At 42.1% G+C, this 23,096-nt stretch overlaps 1 protein-coding gene across 1 annotated transcript in view; it reads left to right on the forward strand.

Moving 5' to 3' along the window:
• LOC121582463 (myosin-IIIb) overlaps positions 1–23,096 on the forward strand; it is a 47,516-nt gene that overhangs the window by 9,943 nt on the left and 14,477 nt on the right. Inside the window, exons 4-12 of the mRNA XM_041898265.2 lie at positions 1,863–1,965; positions 10,981–11,083; positions 11,316–11,472; positions 12,766–12,868; positions 13,165–13,290; positions 16,417–16,525; positions 17,076–17,192; positions 17,323–17,423; positions 22,922–23,008. Of these exons, the coding sequence (XP_041754199.2) occupies positions 1,863–1,965; positions 10,981–11,083; positions 11,316–11,472; positions 12,766–12,868; positions 13,165–13,290; positions 16,417–16,525; positions 17,076–17,192; positions 17,323–17,423; positions 22,922–23,008 (1,006 nt within the window). The remainder of the gene's footprint in view (positions 1–1,862; positions 1,966–10,980; positions 11,084–11,315; positions 11,473–12,765; positions 12,869–13,164; positions 13,291–16,416; positions 16,526–17,075; positions 17,193–17,322; positions 17,424–22,921; positions 23,009–23,096) is intronic.

Genomic DNA, 23,096 nt, shown 5'->3' on the forward strand with positions numbered 1-23,096 from the left:
CCTACTTTTGTATATATAGTGTATTTCTGTTTCATTCGCTCTCCGTTTCTTTCTTTCTCTCGCTCCCTCTCTCTCTCTGCAAATCCCCTCATCAGAGTATTTCTCATAACACCCTCTCCGCAGGAGTCCTATGTGGTATCCTAGATTTCTGTAGTTATCACAAAACAATCTCCTGGAAAAGATTTTTGAGCAGATTTGGGATCCATAATTACAATACCACTATAGCAATGGAGCATGGTCAGATCACTGCAGCCTGTGGTATCAAGCTACAGAGGTTTCCACTACAGTAATGTGGATCGCTCCGTAAGGAATGAACTTACACTGAAGGTCTGCCCCGGCATAAACCTACAGTAAACTGGATTCTCCTCAATGTGTTTAGCAGAAGTTTAGGAGTTTAACTGTAATGTAGTCCTGTCAATCATTCCAGTGGAGGATATTTTGTACTGTACTTTGCGGATGTTTGCTCTCCACTGCTGCAGGCTACAGCGTCTCCCTGTTTTTTTTAATGTAGGTGTAGGGATTTTAATATTGTAATTTCAAACACTTTGTCATTTCCATCAAAGTGAAACATATGCAACCTTTGTGTTAATGTTTATCATTTAAAACTTTTCAAAAGCCACTTTTTATCCCTTTTATCTGAGATAAAATGTTCTTGAAATTTCATAACATACAACTTTAGACTGAAAAGTAACATCAGCAAACCGGACCATGGATTCTAGTATTGCAGACATCTACAGGATGTACACGGAGTGTACATAAAATTAGGAACACCTTTCTAATATTGAGTTGCACCCTCTTTTGCCCTCAGAACAGCCTCAATTCGTTGGGGTAAGGACTCTACAAGATGTCAAACGTTCCACAGGGATGCTGGCCCATGTTGACTCAATGCTTCTCACAGTTGTATCAAGTTGGTTGGATGTCCTTTGGGTGGTGGACCATTTCTTGATACACACAGCAAACTGTTGAGCATGACAGGTTGATGGATAAACTTTTGTTGAAAACATATAGAACCTACAATAAAAGTGAGATGTTGCTCTGTTTTACATCCACAGAAGCTTGTGGATCCATCTGGAAAGAGGGGTGCTTATATGAATGGAAGGACTTGTGTACTTTTCCTGATCCATGCGGTTGTTGGTTGTATAGTATTTGGCCATTTGTTTTTTCAAGGGCATGCCTTCCCAGCAGCCTCCGCAGTGGTTGAATGGGGCCAGTCGTCCCGGGTTACAGCGCTGTCACTGATGAATGAGCTGGTCAGCCAGTCGGGGTGGGAGGGGCTGAATGAGGCCGATAGTTGCTTGCGGCAACAAGGAAAGAATGTGAACAAGGAAAGACAACCTACTATACCATGACCTATACAATGACAGGGAGAGAAAACACCCACCTAAATGCGTAGGTATACCCACACAATAGCATGTAAATAACACGTCTATTTTTAACAATGAGAAAGGGTCAGACAAAGGGGAGGTACGTCTCATAGGTAATATATCTATTAAATTACATGGGCGTTTGTCTTGCTTCATTGGAGGACAATAAACATGCTATAGAGTTGCAATGGAGCCTAGACTCTGTAAATGGGGATAAGAAAGAAATTCATTCAACAGCCAGGCCTTATCAGTTCTCCCAGGATTTTGAACTATGAATGTTGTTATTGGACTTGCAGTTGGTGAATGTAGAGAGTTCTGAAGCAAACATCATGCAGAAAGTCAAGACTGATGGTATAATGGACTATAATGCACTGCTTTTTTTTTCTTCTATTAATTTGAGAAATTGATAAAAGGTCTATATTCAATGTCATACTACAGCCATAGCTCAAATGATACACTGCCAGTTATTTATAATGGACTCTTTTACTGTGTCCGTAGTGGGGAGAGTGGAGCAGGAAAGACTGAGAGCACTAAGCTGCTGCTCAGACATATCATGGAGCTGTGCAGAGCCAACTCTCAGCTGGAGCAACAGATACTACAGGTAAGACCGCATACCTACCCCAACATATGTCATGAAAGAAATCTGTCATTCTCATATTATCTAATGCTACCAGGGAGCAACAGATATTGCCAGTAAGATAGAGCTCTATTATATCTATAATAATGCTCACTTACACTGAGTATAGCAAACATTAGGAACAACTTCCTCAGAACAGCCAATTCGTCGGGACATGGACTCTACAAGGTGTCAAGTGTTCCACAGGGATGCTGGCCCATGTTGACTCCAATGCTTCCCACAGTTGTGTCAAGTTGGCTGGATGTCCTTTGGGTGGTGGACCATTCTTGATACTACACACAGGAAACTATTGAGCGTGAGAGACCCATCAGTGTTGCAGTTCTTGACACAAACCGATGCACCTGGCACCTACTACCATACCCCGTTCAAAGGCACTTAAATCTTTTGTCTTGCCCATTTACCCTCTGAATGGCACACATACACAATCCATGTCTCAATTGTCTCGAGGCTTAAAAATCCTTATTTAACCGGTCTCCTGCCCTTCATCTACACTGATTGAAGTGGATTTAGCAAGTGACTTCAATAAGGGATCATAGCTTTCACCTAGATTCACCTGATCAGTCTATGTCATGGAAAGAGTTCTTCATGTTTTGTATACTCATTGTATATCAGACAAATGACTAATAACAAATTGGGTTGGGTGCTGCAGGTATGGGAGACTGATACTGCAGCTAACAGAGTAGACTGATTTCGACACAAGCCTTCTACCACACCTCAGGCTTGCTCTCATACCTCAATTTTAATCAACATGGAATGGAACATTCGTCTTATTGCCACTGCCTCAAGCATAGCTGAATGGGCGTTGGATGAAGTTACCCCTAGACACTGATCCAGTTTGTCAACTTACAGTGCATTCAGAAAGTAATCAGACCCCTTGACTTTTTCCACATTTTGTTACGTTACAGCCTTATTCTAAAATGGATAAAATAAAATCCTCAGCAATACCCCATAATGACGAAGCGAAAACAGGTTTTTAGAAATGTTTGCACATTTATTAATGAGACTCGAAATTGAGCTCAGGTGCATCCTTTTTCCATTGATCATCCTTGAGATGTTTCTACAACTTGATTGTAGCCCACCTGTGGTAAATTCTATTGACTGGACATTATTTAGAAAGGCTCACACCTGTCTATATAAGGTTCCACAGTTGACAGTGCATGTCAGAGCAAAAACCAAGCCATGAGGTCGAAGGAATTGTCCGAGGTGCTCCAAGACAGGATTATGTCGAGGCACAGATTTCGGGAAGGGTACCCAAAACATTTTTGCAGCATTGGAGGTCCCCAAGAACACAGTGGCCTCCATCATTCTTAAATGGAAGAAGTTTGGAACCACCAAGTCTCTTCCTAGAGCTGGCCGCCCGGCCAAACTGAGCAATCGGGGGAGAAGGGCCTTGGTCAGGGAGGTGACCAAGAACCCGATGGTCACTCTGACAGAGCTCTAGAGTTCCTCTGTGGAGATGGGAGAACCTTCCAGAAGGACAACCATCTCTACAGCACTCCACCAATCAGGCCTTTATGGTAGAGTGGCCAGACAAAAAGCCACACCTCATTAAAAGGCACATGCTAGCCGCTTGGAGTTTGCCAAAAGGCACCTAAAGACTCTCAGACCATGAGAAACAAGATTCTCTGGTCTGATGAAACCAAGATTGAGCTCTTTGGCCTGAATTTCAAGCGTCATGTCTGGAGGAAACCTGGCACCATCCCTACGGTGAAGCATGATGGTGGCAGCATCATGCTGTGGGGATGTTTTTCAGCGGCAAGGACTGGGAAGAGTAGTCAGGATCGAGGCAAAGATGAACGGAGCAAAGTACAGAGAGATCCTTGATGAAAACCTGCTCCAGAGCGCTCAGGACCTCAGACTGGGGAGAAGGTTCACCTTCCAACAGGACATTGACCCTAAGCACACAGCCAAGACAATGCAGAAGTGGCTTCGGGACAAGTATCTGAATGTCCTTGAGTGGCCCAGCCAGAGCCCGGACTTGAACCCGATCTAACATTTCTGGAGAGACCTGAAAATGGCTGTGCAGCAATGCTCCCCATCCAACCTGACAGAGCTTGATCGAGGATTTGAAGTGAAGAATGGGAGAAACTCCCCAAATACAGGTGTGCCAAGCTTGTAGCATCTGAATAGGGGTCTGAATACTTATGGGTCTGAATACGTATGTAAATGGGGTCTGAATACTTATGTAAATGTGATATTTCCTTTTTTTTATTTATTATAAATTAGTAAAATATTCTAAAAACCTATTTTTGCTTTGTCATTATGGGGTATTGTGTGTAGATTAAGGGGGGGAAAAAAACTTTTAGAATAAGGCTGTAATCTAACAAAATGTGGAAAAAGTCAAGGGGTCTGAATACTTTCCGAAGGCACTGTATATGCAGAGTGTGCAGCAACAGTAGCACTGGCACATGAAGAATGTGTGATCACACCTTGATGACATCACCACCTTGATACTCATTACTGTGTGCAGTTAAATACAGGGGTGGCCGGGGACTCGTGACCTGCTCATAACACTCATTCCAACGTCTGTGAGTCAGCCATTTCTGTGAGTCACAGAGTGGAAAACGGGACATTTATCGTCCTACTTTGTTCTTTTATGGTCCCACCTTCAGGTTGACATGGCTTTTATGTGAGAGAAACAATTACATGTAATGATTGCATTAAAGAAAGGGTCCGGCTTTTCTAAAAATAAATGCCTTGATTGTTATATTCCCATAGGTCTGCCCACTGCTTAGTCAGAAGATGTAGCAGTGATAAAGACGTGTGTGTGTGTGTGTGTGTTCTAGAGGGTATAATAATCTCGAACAGGTTAGATTACCTGAGTCCCAGGGTTCACCATTCAGTTCCAACAAACAGAGCACACCATGCTCTATGCAGAGACCCACACTTGGGAAAATAACCAATTAGCATAGACCTCAATTCATTGCACACCTCTCGTAGGCACTAGTCTCGGGTTGCTTATTATTTGCCGCAGGCAAGACTCGGCAAGTTCAGTTGGCCCTAAGGCTGCGTTCACACACGCTGCCCAATTTAGACTTTTTTTTTCACTAATTGGTCTTTTGATCAATCAGATCAGCTCTGAAAAAGATCTTATGTGAAAAGACCTGATGTGATTGGTCAAAAGACCAATTTAGTGGAAAAAAATGAAGAATTGGGCTGCCTGTGTAAACGCAGCTTAAGTCAAAGACATAACTCAATAACACCAAACCATGTTTTTCTAGATGGACGTGATGAGACAACACAGTGGAGTATAAAGATTTGAACCCACCCATGGTAGCCCAGTCAAGAAATGCTACACATTTTGACAAACCATAGGACCTTTTCTTTGGATTGTGTATAGAAATGAAAGGAGGAAACCCTCGAAGTCAGAAGGAAATGAGGCACTATAGAGATCCCTAGATAAAACTGGACTGTCTTTTATCTGTCTTGTCTGGCCTGTATTAGCTCAAGGTTCGTTCCAAGGCTAAAGAAACAAACTCTGAATTCCCCTATTCCTCTACTATTATCTTATTCCTTTATATGAGAACATAAGTGGAAGAGCTGTGTAATTTCTCAATTTCAGCACAGTTGACTGTTTAGGCAGCTTGAGGTATAGGGGACAGGAGTGATGGTCTCTCTCTCTCGCTCTTCGCTGTTGTATCCCCTCATACAAAGTAATGTTCAGCAACAGATACTTTGAAATTATCATATAGCATCAATCAAACATTACTACCATAACCCGATCTAATGGCTACAGGATGATGGTTTTGGACTTTCATTCATCAAGGCCAAAGGTCATTATCTGCTTTGATGTGATTGATATTGGAGTAGTAGGCTGTAATGCTTCCCTTTGAAATGTCATAAGACACATTGAGGACGGTCCTTTTGAAATATGATTGTGACATAGTGCTGCGCTTGTTCTTACTGTAATACAGAATGGTATTCTGTATTGCAGTGGTTCCCAAACTTTTTAGCATTGTGAGACACCTAAAAGCTTTCAAACTTTCTCATGACCCGCCAAATAAATGAAACAATTTTTCTGGTTTTCTGCCACAACCCAAGAGAAACGTCCTTCCCACCATTTTGGAAACACAAATGAAATATCATAACACCATGGATGTTTTACTTTTTCCTGCTTGTGTTAAATCCTCTTGGTATTCCGACTGTGATGAGTATTATGGTAAACAGACGTGACCGATGTCTTTCTCTGGTCTCTCCTGTCTCACGGCTCGAGAAGCTCTCTGTGGGAGATGAGAAGAGATGTATTGAGACCGACAGTCTTGAGAAACTCTAGGAAGTGTGGGAAATTCTGCCAGCCTTTCTAGGGAATTGTATCACTGGGACTTGGTGGGAGTAATTGGCTGGCTCCTTGGCTATGAGCTAGGGTTTAGAGAAAGCCTGTGTTTGACAACACTTTATATTACACTGATGCTATTTCAGGGTACATACAGTATGGATGTGATTAGAGTAGATATGGAGTTGATTATCTTGTATGGCTTAAGTCAGTATTCTGTAATGTACTATGTCCATGTACATTCACTACTTATTCTCTTACAAAAAAGTGTTACAGCTGCATGTTCTCTCTCTAGTATTCTACACCTTTTTGGAACAGTGGAAAATGTAGTTTAACTGACCACTACTAGACAACATCCAGTAAGAATGGAAATATGCTTTGCAAGACATGGCCACATGTTCAAAGTCACTACTTTCTCTATGCCAGCAGTGTCTGCTGAGCAGAGCAGGGAGAACTGTGAGCGCCAGAGAGGGAGCAGTCAAAACAACATACAGTTGAAGTCAGAAGTTTACATACACCTTAGCCAAATACAGTGGGGAAAAAAAGTATTTAGTCAGCCACCAATTGTGCAAGTTCTCCCACTTAAAAAGATGAGAGAGGCCTGTAATTTTCATCATAGGTACACGTCAACTATGACAGAAAATCACATTGTAGGATTTTTAATGAAATTTATTTGCAAATTATGGTGGAAAATAAGTATTTGGTCACCTACAAACAAGCAAGATTTCTGGCTCTCACAGACCTGTAACTTCTTCTTTAAGAGGATCCTCTGTCCTCCACTCGTTACCTGTATTAATGGCACCTGTTTGAACTTGTTATCAGTATAAAAGACACCTGTCCACAACCTCAAACAGTCACACTCCAAACTCCACTATGGCCAAGACCAAAGAGCTGTCAAAGGACACCAGAAACAAAATTGTAGACCTGCACCAGGCTGGGAAGACTGAATCTGCAATAGGTAAGCAGCTTGGTTTGAAGAAATCAACTGTGGGAGCAATTCTTAGGAAATGGAAGACATACAAGACCACTGATAATCTCCCTCGATCTGGGGCTCCACTCAAGATCTCACCCCGTGGGGTCAAAATGATCACAAGAACGGTGAGCAAAAATCCCAGAACCACACAGGGGGACCTAGTGAATGACCTGCAGAGAGCTGGGACCAAAGTAACAAAGCCTACCATCAGTAACACACTACGCCGCCAGGGACTCAAATCCTGCAGTGCCAGACGTGTCCCCCCTGCTTAAGCCAGTACATGTCCAGGCCCGTCTGAAGTTTGCTAGAGTGCATTTGGATGATCCAGAAGAGGATTGGGAGAATGTCATATGGTCAGATGAAACCAAAATATAACTTTTTGGTAAAAACTCAACTCTTCGTGTTTGGAGGACAAAGAATGCTGAGTTGCATCCAAAGAACACCATACCTACTGTGAAGCATGGGGGTGGAAACATCATGCTTTGGGGCTGTTTTTCTGCAAAGGGACCAGGACGACTGATCCGTGTAAAGGAAAGAATGAATGGGGCCATGTATTGTGAGATTTTGAGTGAAAACCTCCTTCCATCACCAAGGGCATTGAAGATGAAACGTTGCTGGGTCTTTCAGCATGACAATGATCCCAAACACACCGCCGGGCAACGAAGGAGTGGCTTCGTAAAAAGCATTTCAAGGTCCTGGAGTGGCCTAGCCAGTCTCCAGATCTCAACCCCATAGAAAATCTTTGGAGGGAGTTGAAAGTCCGTGTTGCCCAGCGACAGCCCCAAAACATCACTGCTCTAGAAGAGATCTGCATGGAGGAATGGGCCAAAATACCAACAACAGTGTGTGAAAACCTTGTGAAGACTTACAGAAAACGTTTGACCTGTGTCATTGCCAACAAAGGGTATATAACAAAGTATTGAGAAACTTTTGTTATTGACCAAATACTTATTTTCCACCATAATTTGCAAATAAATTCATTAAAAATCCTACAATGTGATTTTCTTGATTTTTTTTCTCATTTTGTCTGTCATAGTTGACGTGTACCTATGATGAAAATTACAGGCCTCTCTCATCTTTTTAAGTGGGAGAACTTGCACAATTGGTGGCTGACTAAATACTTTCTTTCCCCACTGTACATTTAAACTCAGTTTTTCACAATTCCTGACATTTAATCCTACAACAAATCCCCTGTCTTAGGTCAGTTAGGATCACCACTTTATTTTAAGAATGCGAAATGTCAGAATAATAGTAGAGAGAATGATTTATTTTATTTCATTCATCACATTCCAAGTGGGTCAGAAGTTTACCTACACTCAATTAGTATTTGGTAGCATTGCCTTTAAATTGTTTAACTTGGGTCAAACGTTTCAGGTAGCCTTCCACAGATTTCCCACAATAAGTTGGGTGAATTTTGGCCCATTCCTCTTGACAGAGCTGGTGTAACTGAGTCAGGTTTGTAGGCCTCCTCGCTCGCACACGCTTTTTCAGTTCTGCCCACACATTTTCTATAGGATTGAGGTCAGGGCTTTGTGATGGCCACTCCAATACCTTGACATTGTTGTCCTTAAGCCATTTTGCCACATCTTTGGAAGTATGCTTGGGGTCATTGTCCATTTGGAGACCCATTTGCGACCAAACTTTAACTTCCTGACTGATGTCTTGAGATGTTGCTTCAATATATCCATATAATTTTCCTTCCTCATGATGCCATCTATTTTGTGAAGTGCACCAGTCCCTCCTGCAGCAAAGCACACCCACAGCATGATGCTGCCATCCCCGTGCTTCACGGTTGGGATGGTGTTGTTCGGCTTGCAAGCAAAACCCTTTTTCCTCCAAACATTATGGTCATTATGGCCAAACAGTTCTATTTTTGTTTCTTCAGACCAGAGGACATATCTCCAAAAAGTATGATCTTTGTCCCCATGTGCAGTTGCAAACCGTAGTCTGGCTATTTATGTCGGTTTTGGAGCAGTGGCTTCTTCCTTGCTGAGCGGCCTTTCAGGTTATGTCGATATAGGACTTGTTTTGCTGTGGATATAGATACTTCTGTACCTGTTTCCTCCAGCATCTTCACAAGGTCCTTTGCTGTTGTTCTGGGATTGATTTGCACTTTTCGCACCAAAGTACGTTCATCTCTAGGAGACAGAACGCGTCTTCTTCCTGAGCAGTATGATGGCTACGTGGTCCCACGGTGTTTATACTTGTGTACTATTGTTTGTACAGATGAATGTGGTACCTTCAGGCGTTTGGAAATTGCTCCCAAGGATGAACCAGACTTGTGGAGGTCTACAATAATTTTTTTGAGGTCTTGGCTGATTTCTTTTGATTTTCCCATGATGTCAAGCAAAGAGGCACTGAGTTTGAAGGTATGCCTTGAAATACATCCACAGGTACACCTCCAATTGACTCAAATTATTTCAATTAGCCTATCAGAAGCTTCTAAAGCCATGACATAATTTTCTGGAATTTTCCAAACTGTTTAAAGGCACAGTCAATTTAGTGTTCTGACCCACTGGAATTGTGATACAGTGAATTATAAGTGAAATAATCTGTCTGTAAACAATTTTTGGAAAAATGACTTGTGTCATGCACAAAGTGCATGTCCTAACCGACTTGCCAAAACTATAGTTGGTTAAAAAGACATTTGTGGAGTGGTTGAAAAACGAGTTTTAATGACTCCAACCTAAGTGTATGTAAACTTCCTACTTCAACTGTATTTTCCAGACTTTCACATCTTCCCTTTCCTCCTGCTGTTCTCTTGCGTTCTTCTGATGAGTTTAAGACTAACTTCGGTTCACTGAGTCCAAATAAACATGCATAATGCAAATTATACTAATAATGCAAACTCTTTTTCATAAATCACTGTTCACACCATACAATTATGTTTCATAAAGGTGCTCCCTGGAACAACTAAATGGTATTGACAATGTCACTTGACTGATCCAAATATAGTACAGTTTCTACCCTCTGACTGTCCTCAACAGTTGGCCGTGTAGTTGAAAGGATGGGGGAAGTGAACATTTAGAAGTAAAGTTATAAGGGTGACATACTGTATGTTAAGAGGATATCCTGTGTCATTGACTATAACTCATATCTCAGCATGCGATCCCTTCAGTGTGGGGACAGCCAGCCAGGACATTGGTTGCATTAGAATTTGTTTTACAATGTTGTCGAAAAACAAGTATATTGCTCTTACTGCATTCTTCTGTATGTTTGCAAATGTTGACTGTTAACTTTTGCACACAGGTTGATAAGTCATCACCACCACATCAATTCCAATGGCCTGTTAGATTTCAACACACTGACATGACTTGTAATATCAAGTAGAAGGAGATGTAAAAAACAAAAAACAATGAGCCTGCTGTTTGTCCCTGAATAAGAGCATGCATTGTCTTCCTCTTTCAACGTCCACTTCCGCTATTCTCCTGAGGTGTCAGATATAATTAATTTCCTAATTAATCCAATGACCTTTGACTTGGGTATTAATTTCCTCTATGCAAAGTCTGGAACTCTTAATGTTGCTCTGATGTAATGTCGTCAGGCACACGGCTAGTGAATTACTCTAATACTGTAGATGCCTCATGGAAGGTTGCACATTTATTAGATGTCAAGAATCTATTTATGTCTTTTATGATTTGGGCTTGGTCACATAAAACTCCTGGCCCCATTTAGGATCACCATCATGTAAGTTATGGCACTGTACTAATCTTGTACTTAATGGTATTTCAAGGTGAATCCTCTGCTGGAGGCCTTTGGCAATGCCCAGACTGTGATGAATGACAACAGCAGTCGCTTTGGGAAGTATATTCAGCTGCGCTTCCACAACTCCTCAGGTGTGTGTGTGTGTGTGTGTGTGTGTGCCATTTATTCATCATCTACTGTGTGTGCTTATGTTAATTTATTTATACACTTGCAAGATAAAGTATTTCCTGTGAATTACGTGATGATTACATTCATACGACAAAGACATTAGATGCAGCATGACTTATTTGAGCGTTTAATGTGTTGTAACACTGAACCTGTGTGTGTCTGCATGTGTATGTGTGTGGTGCTGTGATCTAACAGTAAAAGGAGCTAAGATCAATGAGTACCTCCTGGAGAAGTCTCGTGTGGTCCACCAGGATGAGGGCGAGAGGAACTTCCATATCTTCTACTGCATGCTGGCGGGTATCTCCCCGGACGACAAAGACATGTATGGACTCCTGGACCCCACGCAGTACAGGTGGGTCCCACTGTGATGTCATCACTTTGCAACGTTTCCTCAACAGGTAGCAATACAGTGGCTGTGGTCTGGGAATCAGTTAGAAAATACATTTACATTTTACATTTTTGTCATTTAGCAGACGCTCTTATCCAGAGTGACTTACAGTTAGTGAGTGCATACATTTTCATACTGCCCCCCCGTGGGAAACGAACCCACAACCCTGGCGTTGCAAGCGCCATGCTCTACCAACTGAGCTACAGGGGACTACATTCCACTCTAGACTTGACATTGTTTACAATGCTGACAGATGGGTCTATAAAGAGGTACAGAATACATATCTAGCTGAACCAACCACAGAACCACTGAAAGCTCCTGCGTGTCGGTATCTTCACTAGTTGTTCCTGGCACCAAACCTGTAAACAATCATGTTCAGTTGAACTTCAGATACCCACCTGGATACCCTTCTGCTGGAAACTTGGCAAGAAGATACACACAAACACTAAATGTTTCAACAGAAGTCAAGGGGTACATTTAAATGTGGTAAAGGAAAAACAAGGTCTGAATAGTGGTTTCTAAAAATCAAAAGTAAGGAACAAGTTGTTTATCACATTGAATATGAACTTTGTAGTAGAGTGCTTGTTAAAAATCATACAATCATACCACACTGTCATCAAGGTGTCATAGGTCACACACTCTCTGTAATCACTAATAGTGTGATGCCCTCTTACTGTGACAGTCTCAGCAGGGTGAGATACTGACTTGCTCTGTATCTTCCTGTAATAACCCGTATAATATTATGCAATATGCCGTATTTTCCTCTTGTCACTTCCTTATCACAGTTTCAAGCTGTAAGTAGGTGTGTCTAAGTAATTCATTACCTTTCCTGGCATAAACCAAGGTGTTTGTTTTGGAACTCTGCTATCTAGGCCTAATGTTCCTGTCTTTTTTGGTTCTTATGGCTTATACAAGTAGCGACCACATAGTTCTCAGTGTATGCTACTTGTATTTCACTTCTTCTTGACAGTTGAACAGGCCTGGAGTGAAATGCTAGGTATTTAAACAATGTGGTGTTTGTAGAGCCCTACCATACAGTGCAGTTGTTGTGCCGTATGATAGTGGGTGCCCTACTATGTTGTAGAGCCTTTACGATACAGTGCACCAATGTAGAAGCCTCAAAGTGTTTGTCTATCAGATATGCATAATGTGTTGACCATCATGCCTCCTTCATATGTAGCCTGTGTGTGTGTGTGTGTAGTTATCTGTGTTCACCCATTAGATCTGTATAAATGTGTTTCTGTGGCTGTCTGTCAGGTATCTGAATGGGCGGTACGGCTCTGAGGACATAGTGAGGAAATGGGGGGAGAAGTACAGTGAGGTGTGTAATGCCATGGACATGGTGGGATTTGAGGAACAGGTAAGACCTCTCATTGGAAAACTATCTTTCTCATCCTCTTACAGTATGTCAGTCATAAAAGCAAACTCATATTGTCCCATATTGTCCTGGGATTTCACATGTTCTCCAGGAGTAGAACATCTGAATGTACTTTAATGTTAGACTAATTGGTTGGTTGACTGATAAACGAATGGGTTGATGGATAAACTGATTAACCAAAAGATAATTGACCAATTTATTTGATGACGGTATGATTGATTGACAGATGTATTGACTGACAGATGGACTGATGTATACTGTATATGTTGTGTCATCAGGAGAAGGTAGACATGATGACTATCCTAGCAGGAATCCTGTCTCTGGGAAACATCATGTTTGAGCCCACAGAGGCCGACGCTCTCAGGGTCACCGAGAAGTCCATGGGCTGGCTCAAAGCCACAGCCGTGAGTCTACTCTACAGCCTTCTCTTTCATCCTTATTTTACTTAACAAGAAAATGGTTTAGATCAGAGCTCTCCAACCTTGTTCCTGGAGAGATACCCTCCTGTAGGTTTTTCGCTCCAACTCCAGTTACTATGACCTGATTCAGCTTACCAACCAGCTAATTATTAGAATCAGGTGTGCTAGATAACCTACAGGACGGTAGCTCTCCAGGAACAGGGTTGGAGAGCCTTGGTTTAGATACTGTGGCAATTATTACCAACATTAGGCGATCTCTTTTAAGCTTATGGATTGATGAATAATCAATGAAAATTCACCTTTGTCCTTTTTATCAATTTATTCACTTTTGTCCTTGTTTGTTAACAGTTCCCATTATCTGAAGTACAGTAATTACAGAAGCAACATCTGTTAACATTTACAATTTCCTTATTGACCTGTGGGTGTTTTCCAAATAGGCAATTAACATCTTGCTTGCTTTCCAACAGTAGAGGAGTCCGTCTGTTGGAATAATAATCATAATAGAAGTATACTGAACACGAATATAAACGCAACATGCAACAATTTCAAAGATTTGACTGAGTTACAGTTCATATAAGGAAATCACCCACTTGGGAGCCAGGTCCACCCACTGGGGAGCCAGGCCTAGCCAATCAGAATGAGTTTTTTTCCCACAAAAGGGCTTTATTAGAGACAGAAATACTCCTCAGCACCCCCTCAGACGAAGCCGCATGTGGAGGTCCTGGGCTGGCGTGGTTACACGTGAGGCCGGTTGGACGTACTGCCAAATTCTCTAAAATGATGTTGGAGGTTATGGTATAGAAATGAATATTACATTCTCTGGCAACAGCTCTGGTGGACATTCCTGCAGTCAGCATGCCAATTGCACGCTCCCTCAACTTGAGACTGTGGTATTGTGTTGTGTGACAAAACTGCACATTTTAGAGTGGCCTTTGATTTGTCTCCAGCACAAGGTGCACCTATGTAATGATCATGCTGTTTAATCAGCTTCTTGATATGCCACACCTGTCAGGTGGATGGATTATCTTGGCAAAGGAGAAATGCTCACTAACAGGGATGTAAAGAAATTTGTGGTCAACATTTGAGATAAATAATATTTTTGTGCATATGGAAGATTTCTGGGATCTTTTATTTCAGCTTATGAAACATGGCACCAACACTTTACATGTTGTGTTTATATTTTTGTTCAGTATATTTTATATAGTGCCTTTCATTACAATTTTTTACAAAATAAACAAATATAGCATTCTGGCAGTTATTGGACGATGGTCTTCCACAGCTTCAGATGAAAGGGTGAGGCAGTTCAGAAGGGCAGTAGGCCTAGCTTGAGTGGAGGGAGCTGCGATGGTAGCGAGACGGAGGGAGATCAGTCCGGTCTGGAGCTCTTCATCAGGCACCTTGTCTCTGCTCCTCCTCCTCCTCCGTAGGTAGGCTGGTTTGTTAACTAACGAAAAGATAGCAACCAGCTGGGTGATGCTTCGGCAACTGTTAAAGCGGCAGAAGACTAGGCGAGCCTCATCTCCTCACACCGCAGGCCACAACCTTCCAGAAACCGGGGCAGATGGCACATAAAGCCGGTGCTGTGTTGTTGCATCATTTAAAATGATTGCGTAGCCAGCCAGCTAGCTAGGCAATCCAAACAAACAAACTGATTTGCCATTAGTCCAGCAACTCCATTAGTCAAGACCACCTGTCAGATATTTTAACTTGACAACAGTCAAGAAGTTATATATTTACATATGTACAGGAGCTCTCTGCTTAGGCTGCTTCACGGCTCTATTATAGCGGTTTAAACAGCAGAAGAGAGGGGTTCAATGACTAAGGTTGGGGGAAAACCTGTAGTGCTGCCAGTCCTGAGCATACATAGTAAAATAAACAAGGGGATTGTTGAGCCAATTGCTACAGTCCTCTCCTCACACAATGACCATTGACCGTTCTAATGTGGGCAGCTGCTTGCTCCTGGAGACACAGTGTAGACACTTTTAGCAAAAAGGTTGTGTGTGTGTGTGTCTTGGTGTGCTATTCAACTAGTTTGTGTGTGTGTGCATGATATTTAAACGTTCTACTGTGTCCGTTCGTTTGTGTATGCATAGATCCACAGGTGATAGTGTATGTATGTATGTGTGTGTGTGTGTGTGTATGTATGTGTGTGTGTGCATACATGTGCCTTCTATTTAAACAGGTGAATGATTGCCCCTTCCTCCACAGTAACTCCCCCATAAGCAGGCCTCCCAGGCAGGCAGACGGTGGTGATGGTGGGCTGAGCCAACATCTGGCCAGCTCAGATAAGACACAGTGCCTGTAAAAGGTCACGAGGGGCTATATTTGGAGTTCAATGGAGAGGTATTGCTCACAATGCTAGGTGTACTTCCAACTGACGTAGGTTCAGCTGCCCTTTGCCCTGTTTTAACCGTTATCATTATGAGCAAAACAACGTCACAGACCCTGGTCATTGAGGTGATTGGCAGGGGTGATTAGAGCATTCTGGCAGCAGGGGTGATTAGAGTATGCTAACAGCAGGGGTCCAACCACTGTAAGTGTTTCTCCTTTAGTGATGCTAATGCTAAACTGTTGCTAATATAGACAAACCCAAAATGTTGTGTTGCTGACTCTGGTCCACTGACTACTACTGGGTATACAGCTATGAGCCAAATGTATAGTTTGGTTGAACTATACCTTTTTGAGGGCTAATAGTAGTAAAGTAGGACTCAATTGTGAAATCTATAGCACTAGGTCGGTTTCCCCTTTTTTGACATTGATTAATTGAAAGTATCGCTGTCTGAGGATGGCCTTTGTTTGATGTGTGGCAGGTTTTTGCATGCCTAGCATTGCCATGACCTTAGCTTTGTATGTTCAGTAGGGCCATGTCTGGGTTAAAGGAGCCTTGGGGCTGGGTTAGCATGGAGGTTGTTTTTGGTTGAAATGTGAGTGTCACTCACTATACTTTATACCAGTGTATCACTTTATATCAGTGGTCTAAACGTTTAAGCGTGGATTTATGAACCTGGCAGTGATTTTGTGTGTGTAAACTATAAGCTTGTGTGCTTTGTGCGCTTTCTGTGTAGGCCTATGCTTTTGTGTGTTAATATTTGTGTGTGTTTGCCTTCTCAGGGTCAGTTTGGGGTGCAGGAGGAGGAGTTGCTGAGGAGTCTGACCTGTACTCTGTCTGTGACGAGAGGAGAGGCCATTCGCAGGCTGCACAACCAGCAGCAGGCTGAGGGTAAGGAGAAAAACACTCAAGCACTGGTCTTTCCCTACCACCATCACCTTAGCCATTAGGAAGAAGGGCATGGGTCAGTATTAACCACCATGGATACTAACTGTTCCATGGTGGTTAATACTGGGCCCAGTTTCCTCTTTCATTGAGTCTTTCCATGAAACTGGAGAGCACAATATTTATGTAGCTACATACCTGACAATGCTAGAACACAAGTATGAATGAACATAACAGGACACGGTTGCATACAGTAAATGTGCTGTGTCTTTAGCGCTTATTACTAGTGCCAACCAGGCATGTCCTTGAGGTACTTGGACAGGTTTGAGTTTTCACCCTAATGGTTAAGGTTTGGATTTAGGGAGGGTAAGCTGACCACAACTTCCTCCTAGAGTTTAAATAAGGCCCATGTCTGGCTGACCAACTAGTGCAAATAGAGACTGCTTTTAGCATCAATGGGTGAGAAAAAAAGGAGCGGAAGCTGAATATGGAAATGCTATTAATAATGTTTTCAAGAGCGCTTGACTCCATTAATATGTTGTGTGTTTATCTGCAGATGCCAGGGACTCCATCGCCAAAGTGGCTTATGGGAGAGTATTCGGCTGGATCGTCAGTAAAGTTAACGAACTGCTGGCTCCCAACGTTGACTTTGACATTGAGCTCAGTGAAATAGGTGAGTTTCAAGGGAAACTTTAAGGCTTCAAAAGTAATACAATTCCTAAACTCTTCATATGTTTTCTTCCTCGCAAGCAGAGATGGTCGATGTCAGATTGACCATTCGATTTTCTTGTTCTATAATACAGGTATCCTCGATATTTTTGGGTTTGAGAATTTCGCTGTGAACCGTTTTGAGCAGCTCTGCATCAACCTGGCCAATGAACAGCTGCAGTACTTCTTTAACCATGTAAGTGTAAATATCAGTGCCACAAGGAAGTACAGTGGGGAAAAAAAGTATTTAGTCAGCCACCAATTGTGCAAGTCCTCCCACTTAAAAAGATGAGAGGCCTGTAATTTTCATGATAGGTACACGTCAACTATGACAGACAAATTGAATTTTTTTTCTCCAGAAAATCACATTGTAGGATTTTTAATGAATTTATTTGCAAATTATGGTGGAAAATAAGTATTTGGTCACCTACAAACAAGCAAGATTTCTGGCTCTCACAGACCTGTAACTTCTTCTTTAAGAGGCTCCTCTGTCCTCCACTCGTTACCTGTATTAATGGCACCTGTTTGAACTTGTTATCAGTATAAAAGACACCTGTCCACAACCTCAAACAGTCACACTCCAAACTCCACTATGGCCAAGACCAAAGAGCTGTCAAAGGACACCAGAAACAAAATTGTAGACCTGCACCAGGCTGGGAAGACTGAATCTGCAATAGGTAAGCAGCTTGGTTTGAAGAAATCAACTGTGGGAGCAATTCTTAGGAAATGGAAGACATACAAGACCACTGATAATCTCCCCTCGATCTGGGGCTCCACTCAAGATCTCACCCCGTGGGGTCAAAATGATCACAAGAACGGTGAGCAAAAATCCCAGAACCACACGGGGGACCTAGTGAATGACCTGCAGAGAGCTGGGACCAAAGTAACAAAGCCTACCATCAGTAACACACTACGCGCCAGGGACTCAAATCCTGCAGTGCCAGACGTGTCCCCCTGCTTAAGCCAGTACATGTCCAGGCCCGTCTGAAGTTTGCTAGAGTGCATTTGGATGATCCAGAAGAGGATTGGGAGAATGTCATATGGTCAGATGAAACCAAAATAGAACTTTTTTGGTAAAAACTCAACTCTTCGTGTTTGGAGGACAAAGAATGCTGAGTTGCATCCAAAGAACACCATACCTACTGTAAAGCATGGGGGTGGAAACATCATGCTTTGGGGCTGTTTTTCTGCAAGGGGACCAGGACGACTGATCCGTGTAAAGGAAAGAATGAATGGGGCCATGTATCATGAGATTTTGAGTGAAAACCTCCTTCCATCAGCAAGGGCATTGAAGATGAAACGTGGCTGGGTCTTTCAGCATGACAATGATCCCAAACACACCGCCCGGGCAACGAAGGAGTGGCTTCGTAAGAAGCATTTCAAGGTCCTGGAGTGGCCTAGACAGTCTCCAGATCTCAACCCCATAGAAAATCTTTGGAGGGGAGTTGAAAGTCCGTGTTGCCCAGCGACAGCCCCAAAACATCACTGCTCTAGAGGAGATCTGCATGGAGGAATGGGCCAAAATACCAGCAACAGTGTGTGAAAACCTTGTGAAGACTTACAGAAAATGTTTGACCTGTGTCATTGCCAACAAAGGGTATATAACAAAGTATTGAGAAACTTTTGTTATTGACCAAATACTTATTTTCCACCATAATTTGCAAATAAATTCATAAAAAATCCTACAATGTGATTTTCAGGAATTTTTTTCCTCATTTTGTCTGTCATAGTTGACGTGTACCTATGATGAAAATTATAGGCCTCTCTCATCTTTTTAAGTGGGAGAACTTGCACAATTGGTGGCTGACTAAATACTTTTTCCCCCCACTGTAGCCCTATAATCTAGGGTGTTTCTCTATTTAAGTTCCCTAAAATGACAGCCTGTAAGATTTGTTAACTTAAGATCCAAACACTTAAAAGAAACACGTGGCCAGCTTGTTTCTTTATTTAGTATTAGTAGAGGAACAGGAAAATTGTGAACAAAGTCTACAATAGGTTCTGCTTTTTGAAATGGCTATAAATGCCTATTCAGTGAAAGGCTTCAGAAAAATAATGAATTAGGTCAGAAAGTATTCATACCCCTTGACTATTTCCACATTTTGTTGTGTTACAGCCTGAATTTAAAATGGATTACATTTAGATGTTGTGTCACTGATCTACACACAATACACCATAATGTCAAAGTGGAATTATATTTGTGAATTTTTTTAATAAATGAATAAAAATAAATTAAAACGTTTAAAAACTGTTAGTTTAATGGCTGTGATGGGATAACTGAGGATGGATCAACAACATTGTGTTTACTCCACAATACTAACCTAAATGACAGAGTGAAAATAAGTAAGCCTGTAAAGAATACAAATATTCCAAAACATGCATCCTGTTTGCAATAAGGCACTAAAGTAAAACTGCAAAAAATGTGGCAAAGAAATGTACTTTATGTCCTGCATACAAAGCCTTATGTTTGGGGCAAATCCAACACAACACATTACTGAGTACCACTCTCCATATTTTCAAGCATAGTGATGGCTGCATCATGTTATGGGTATGCTTGCAATCGTTAAGGACTGGGGAGTTTTTCAGGATAAAAAAAGAAACGGAATGGAGCTATGCACAGGCAAAATCCTGTGAAAGCTCTTAGAGACTTACCCAGAAAGACTCACAGCTGTAATTTCTGACAAATGTGCTTCTACAAAGTATTGACTCAGGGGTTGTGAATACTTATGTAAATGAGCTATTTCTGTATTTAATTTCTAAAAACAATGTGTTCACTTTGTCATTATGGTGTATTGTGTGTAGATGGGTGAGAAAAAAACATATTTAATCAATTTTCAATTCAGGCTGTAACACATCAAAATGTGGAATAAATGAAGGGGTATGCATACTTTCGGAAGGCGCTGTACATATGCATGTGATGCTGGAGTTAAAGACAGCCTATTTTTACTAGTCATGCTGCTGTGGTTTGGAGCACCACGCTCTACTAGTTAACATTACACAATTTACCTTGTGATCACTGAGTATATTGATTCAAAGATACTGTCCACACGTCCAACAAACATCCACAGGTATTTGGTCAAATGCCATAGGAAGAACAAAAACCACAAATACCCACAAACCTTTTTGAGTATATTTCCTGATATACTTGACTTGCACATTGATACACATGACACCAGATCAGGAAGAGCAGGCTTTACTTTCTCCCTTAGGCCTGAAACGTGAGGCCTCATCACCGCCAGCCATCAAATGTCCCTGTACCGCTTTTCTTTTTGGCATACAACATTTTTATAGGAAAGGGGATCTGTTTTTAATCTCTTGTTCCGCTTTCTCAAAAGGCAGCACATTTTCCACTCTCATTTGCAGCTTTTGAGTGCTTCGGTGGGGTGGGGGTAGAAATCTGCTTCTGATTATTTACCATTGTCGGATCACTACACTGCATTATACGCTGAGTGTACAAAACATTTAAGAACAATTTCCTAATATTGAGTTGCAACCCCCCCTGCCCTCAGAACAGCCTCAATTCGTCAGGACATGGACTCTACAAGGTGTCAAGCGATCCACAGGGATGCTGGCCCATGTTGACTCCAATACTTCCCACAGTTGTGTCAAGTTGGCTGAATGTCATTTGAGTGGTGGACCATTCTTGATACATACGGGAAACTGTTGAGTGCCAAAAACCCAGCAGTGTTGAAGTTCTTGACACAAACCGGTGTGCCTGGCACCTACTACCATACACCGTTCAAAGGCAATTAAATATTTTGTCTTGCCCAATCCCCCTCTGAATGGCACACATACACAATCCATGTCTCAAGGCTTAAACATCCTTCTTTAACCTGTCTCCTCCCCTTCATCTACAATGATTTGAAGTGGATTTTAAAAGTGACATCAATAAGGGATCATAGCTTTCACCTGGATTAATCTGGTCAGTGTATGTCATGGAAAGAGCAGGTGTTCTGAATGTTTTGTGCACTCATTGTATAGTCATTTTATTGGAGTGGACTACATTATTTACACTGAACAAAAATATAAACGCAACATGCATCAATTTCTAGTTTTTAATGAGTTACAGTTCATATAAGGAAATCAGTCAAATGAAATAAATTCATTAGGCCCAAAGCTATGGATTTCACATGACTGGGAATACAAATGTGCATCTGTTTGTCACAGATACCTTTAAAAAGTAGGTGCATGGATCAGAAAACCAGTCAGTATCTGGTGTGACCACCATTTGCCTCATGCAGCGCAACACATCTCCTTTGCATAGAGTTGATCAGGCTGTTGATTGTGCCCTGTGGAATGTTGTCCCTCTCCTCTTCAGTGGCTGTGCGTAGTTGATGGATATTGGCGGGAACTGGAACACGCTGTCGTACACGTCGATCCAGAGCATCCCAAACATGCTCAATGGGTGACATGTCTGGTGAGAATGCATGCCATAGAAGACCTGGGACATATTCAGCTTCCAGGAATTGTGTACAGACCCTTGCGACATGGGGACATGGGGCAGATGAATGGCACGACAATGGGCCTCAGGATCTCGTCATGGTATCTCTGTGCATTCAAATTGCCATCAATAAAATGCAATTGTGTTCGTTGTCCTTAGCTTATGCCTGCCCATACCATAACCCCACCGCCACCATGGGGCACTCTGTTCACAACGTTGACATCAGCAAACTGCTGGCCCACACAATGCCATACACACTGTCTGACATCTGCCCGGTACAGTTGAAACCGGGATTCATCCATGAAGAGCACACTTCTCCAGTGTACCAGTGGCCATCGACGGTAAGCATTTGCCCACTGAAGTCTGTTACGACGCCGAACTGCAGTCAGGTCAAGACCCTGGTGAGAATGACGAGCACACAGATGAGCTTCCCTGAAACGGTTTCTGACAGTTTGTGAAGAATTATTCGGTTGTGCAAACCCACAGATTAATCAGCTGTCCGGGTGGCCGGTCTCAGACGATCCCGCAGGTAAAGAAGCCGGATTTGGAGGTCCTGGACTAGCGTGGTTACATGTGGTCTGTGGTTGTGAGGCCGGTTGGACGTACTGCCAAATTCTCTAAAACGACGTTTGAGGCGGCTTATGGTAGAGAAATGAACAGTCAATTCTCTGGCAACAGCTCTGGTGGACATTCCTGCAGTCAGCATGCCAATTGCACGCTCCCTCAAAACTTGAGACATCTGTGGCGTGTTGTGTGACAAAACTGCACATTTTAGAGTAGCCTTTTGTCCCCAGCACATGGTGCACCTGTGTAATGATCATGCTGTTTAATCAGCTTCTTGATATGCCACAACTGTCAGGTGGATGGATTATCTTGGCAAAGGAGAAATGCTCACTAACAAGGATGTAAAGTAATTGGTGCACAACTTTTTAGAGAAATGGAGACTAATAATATGGAACATTTCTGGGGTATTTTGTTTCAGCTCATGAAACATGGGACCAACACTTTAAGTGTTGCATTAACATTTTGGTTCAGTGTAATTAAATGCATAAGGCTTCAGGGCTTCTTATGGCGATTTTGTGACTGAAGGCCACACAATTGATTGTGCCATCTTCTAATGAAATTATTGGGCAAAGCAGATTGATCCTATGAAAGATGTTCTCCTGTGACCAAAGCACTTATGAAAGAAAATGTGAATACCTGCTGTAATTTTGTTTTTTGTTCATACGTCTTCGTATGCATTTGTTGTCCTGCAGCACATCTTTCTGATGGAGCAGAATGAATACAAGGAGGAGGGCATCGAGTGGGAATCCATTTCCTTCAAAGACAACAAGCCTATCCTGGTAAAAATACATTTCCTCTCGTTTTTCCTCATCACTTAGTACTCTTTTTCTCTCTCAACCTTTTTTTGTCCCCCTTTTACACCCGCTG

This window comes from Coregonus clupeaformis, chromosome 15 (assembly GCF_020615455.1).
Source record: "Coregonus clupeaformis isolate EN_2021a chromosome 15, ASM2061545v1, whole genome shotgun sequence".
Taxonomy (NCBI): Eukaryota; Metazoa; Chordata; class Actinopteri; order Salmoniformes; family Salmonidae; genus Coregonus; species Coregonus clupeaformis.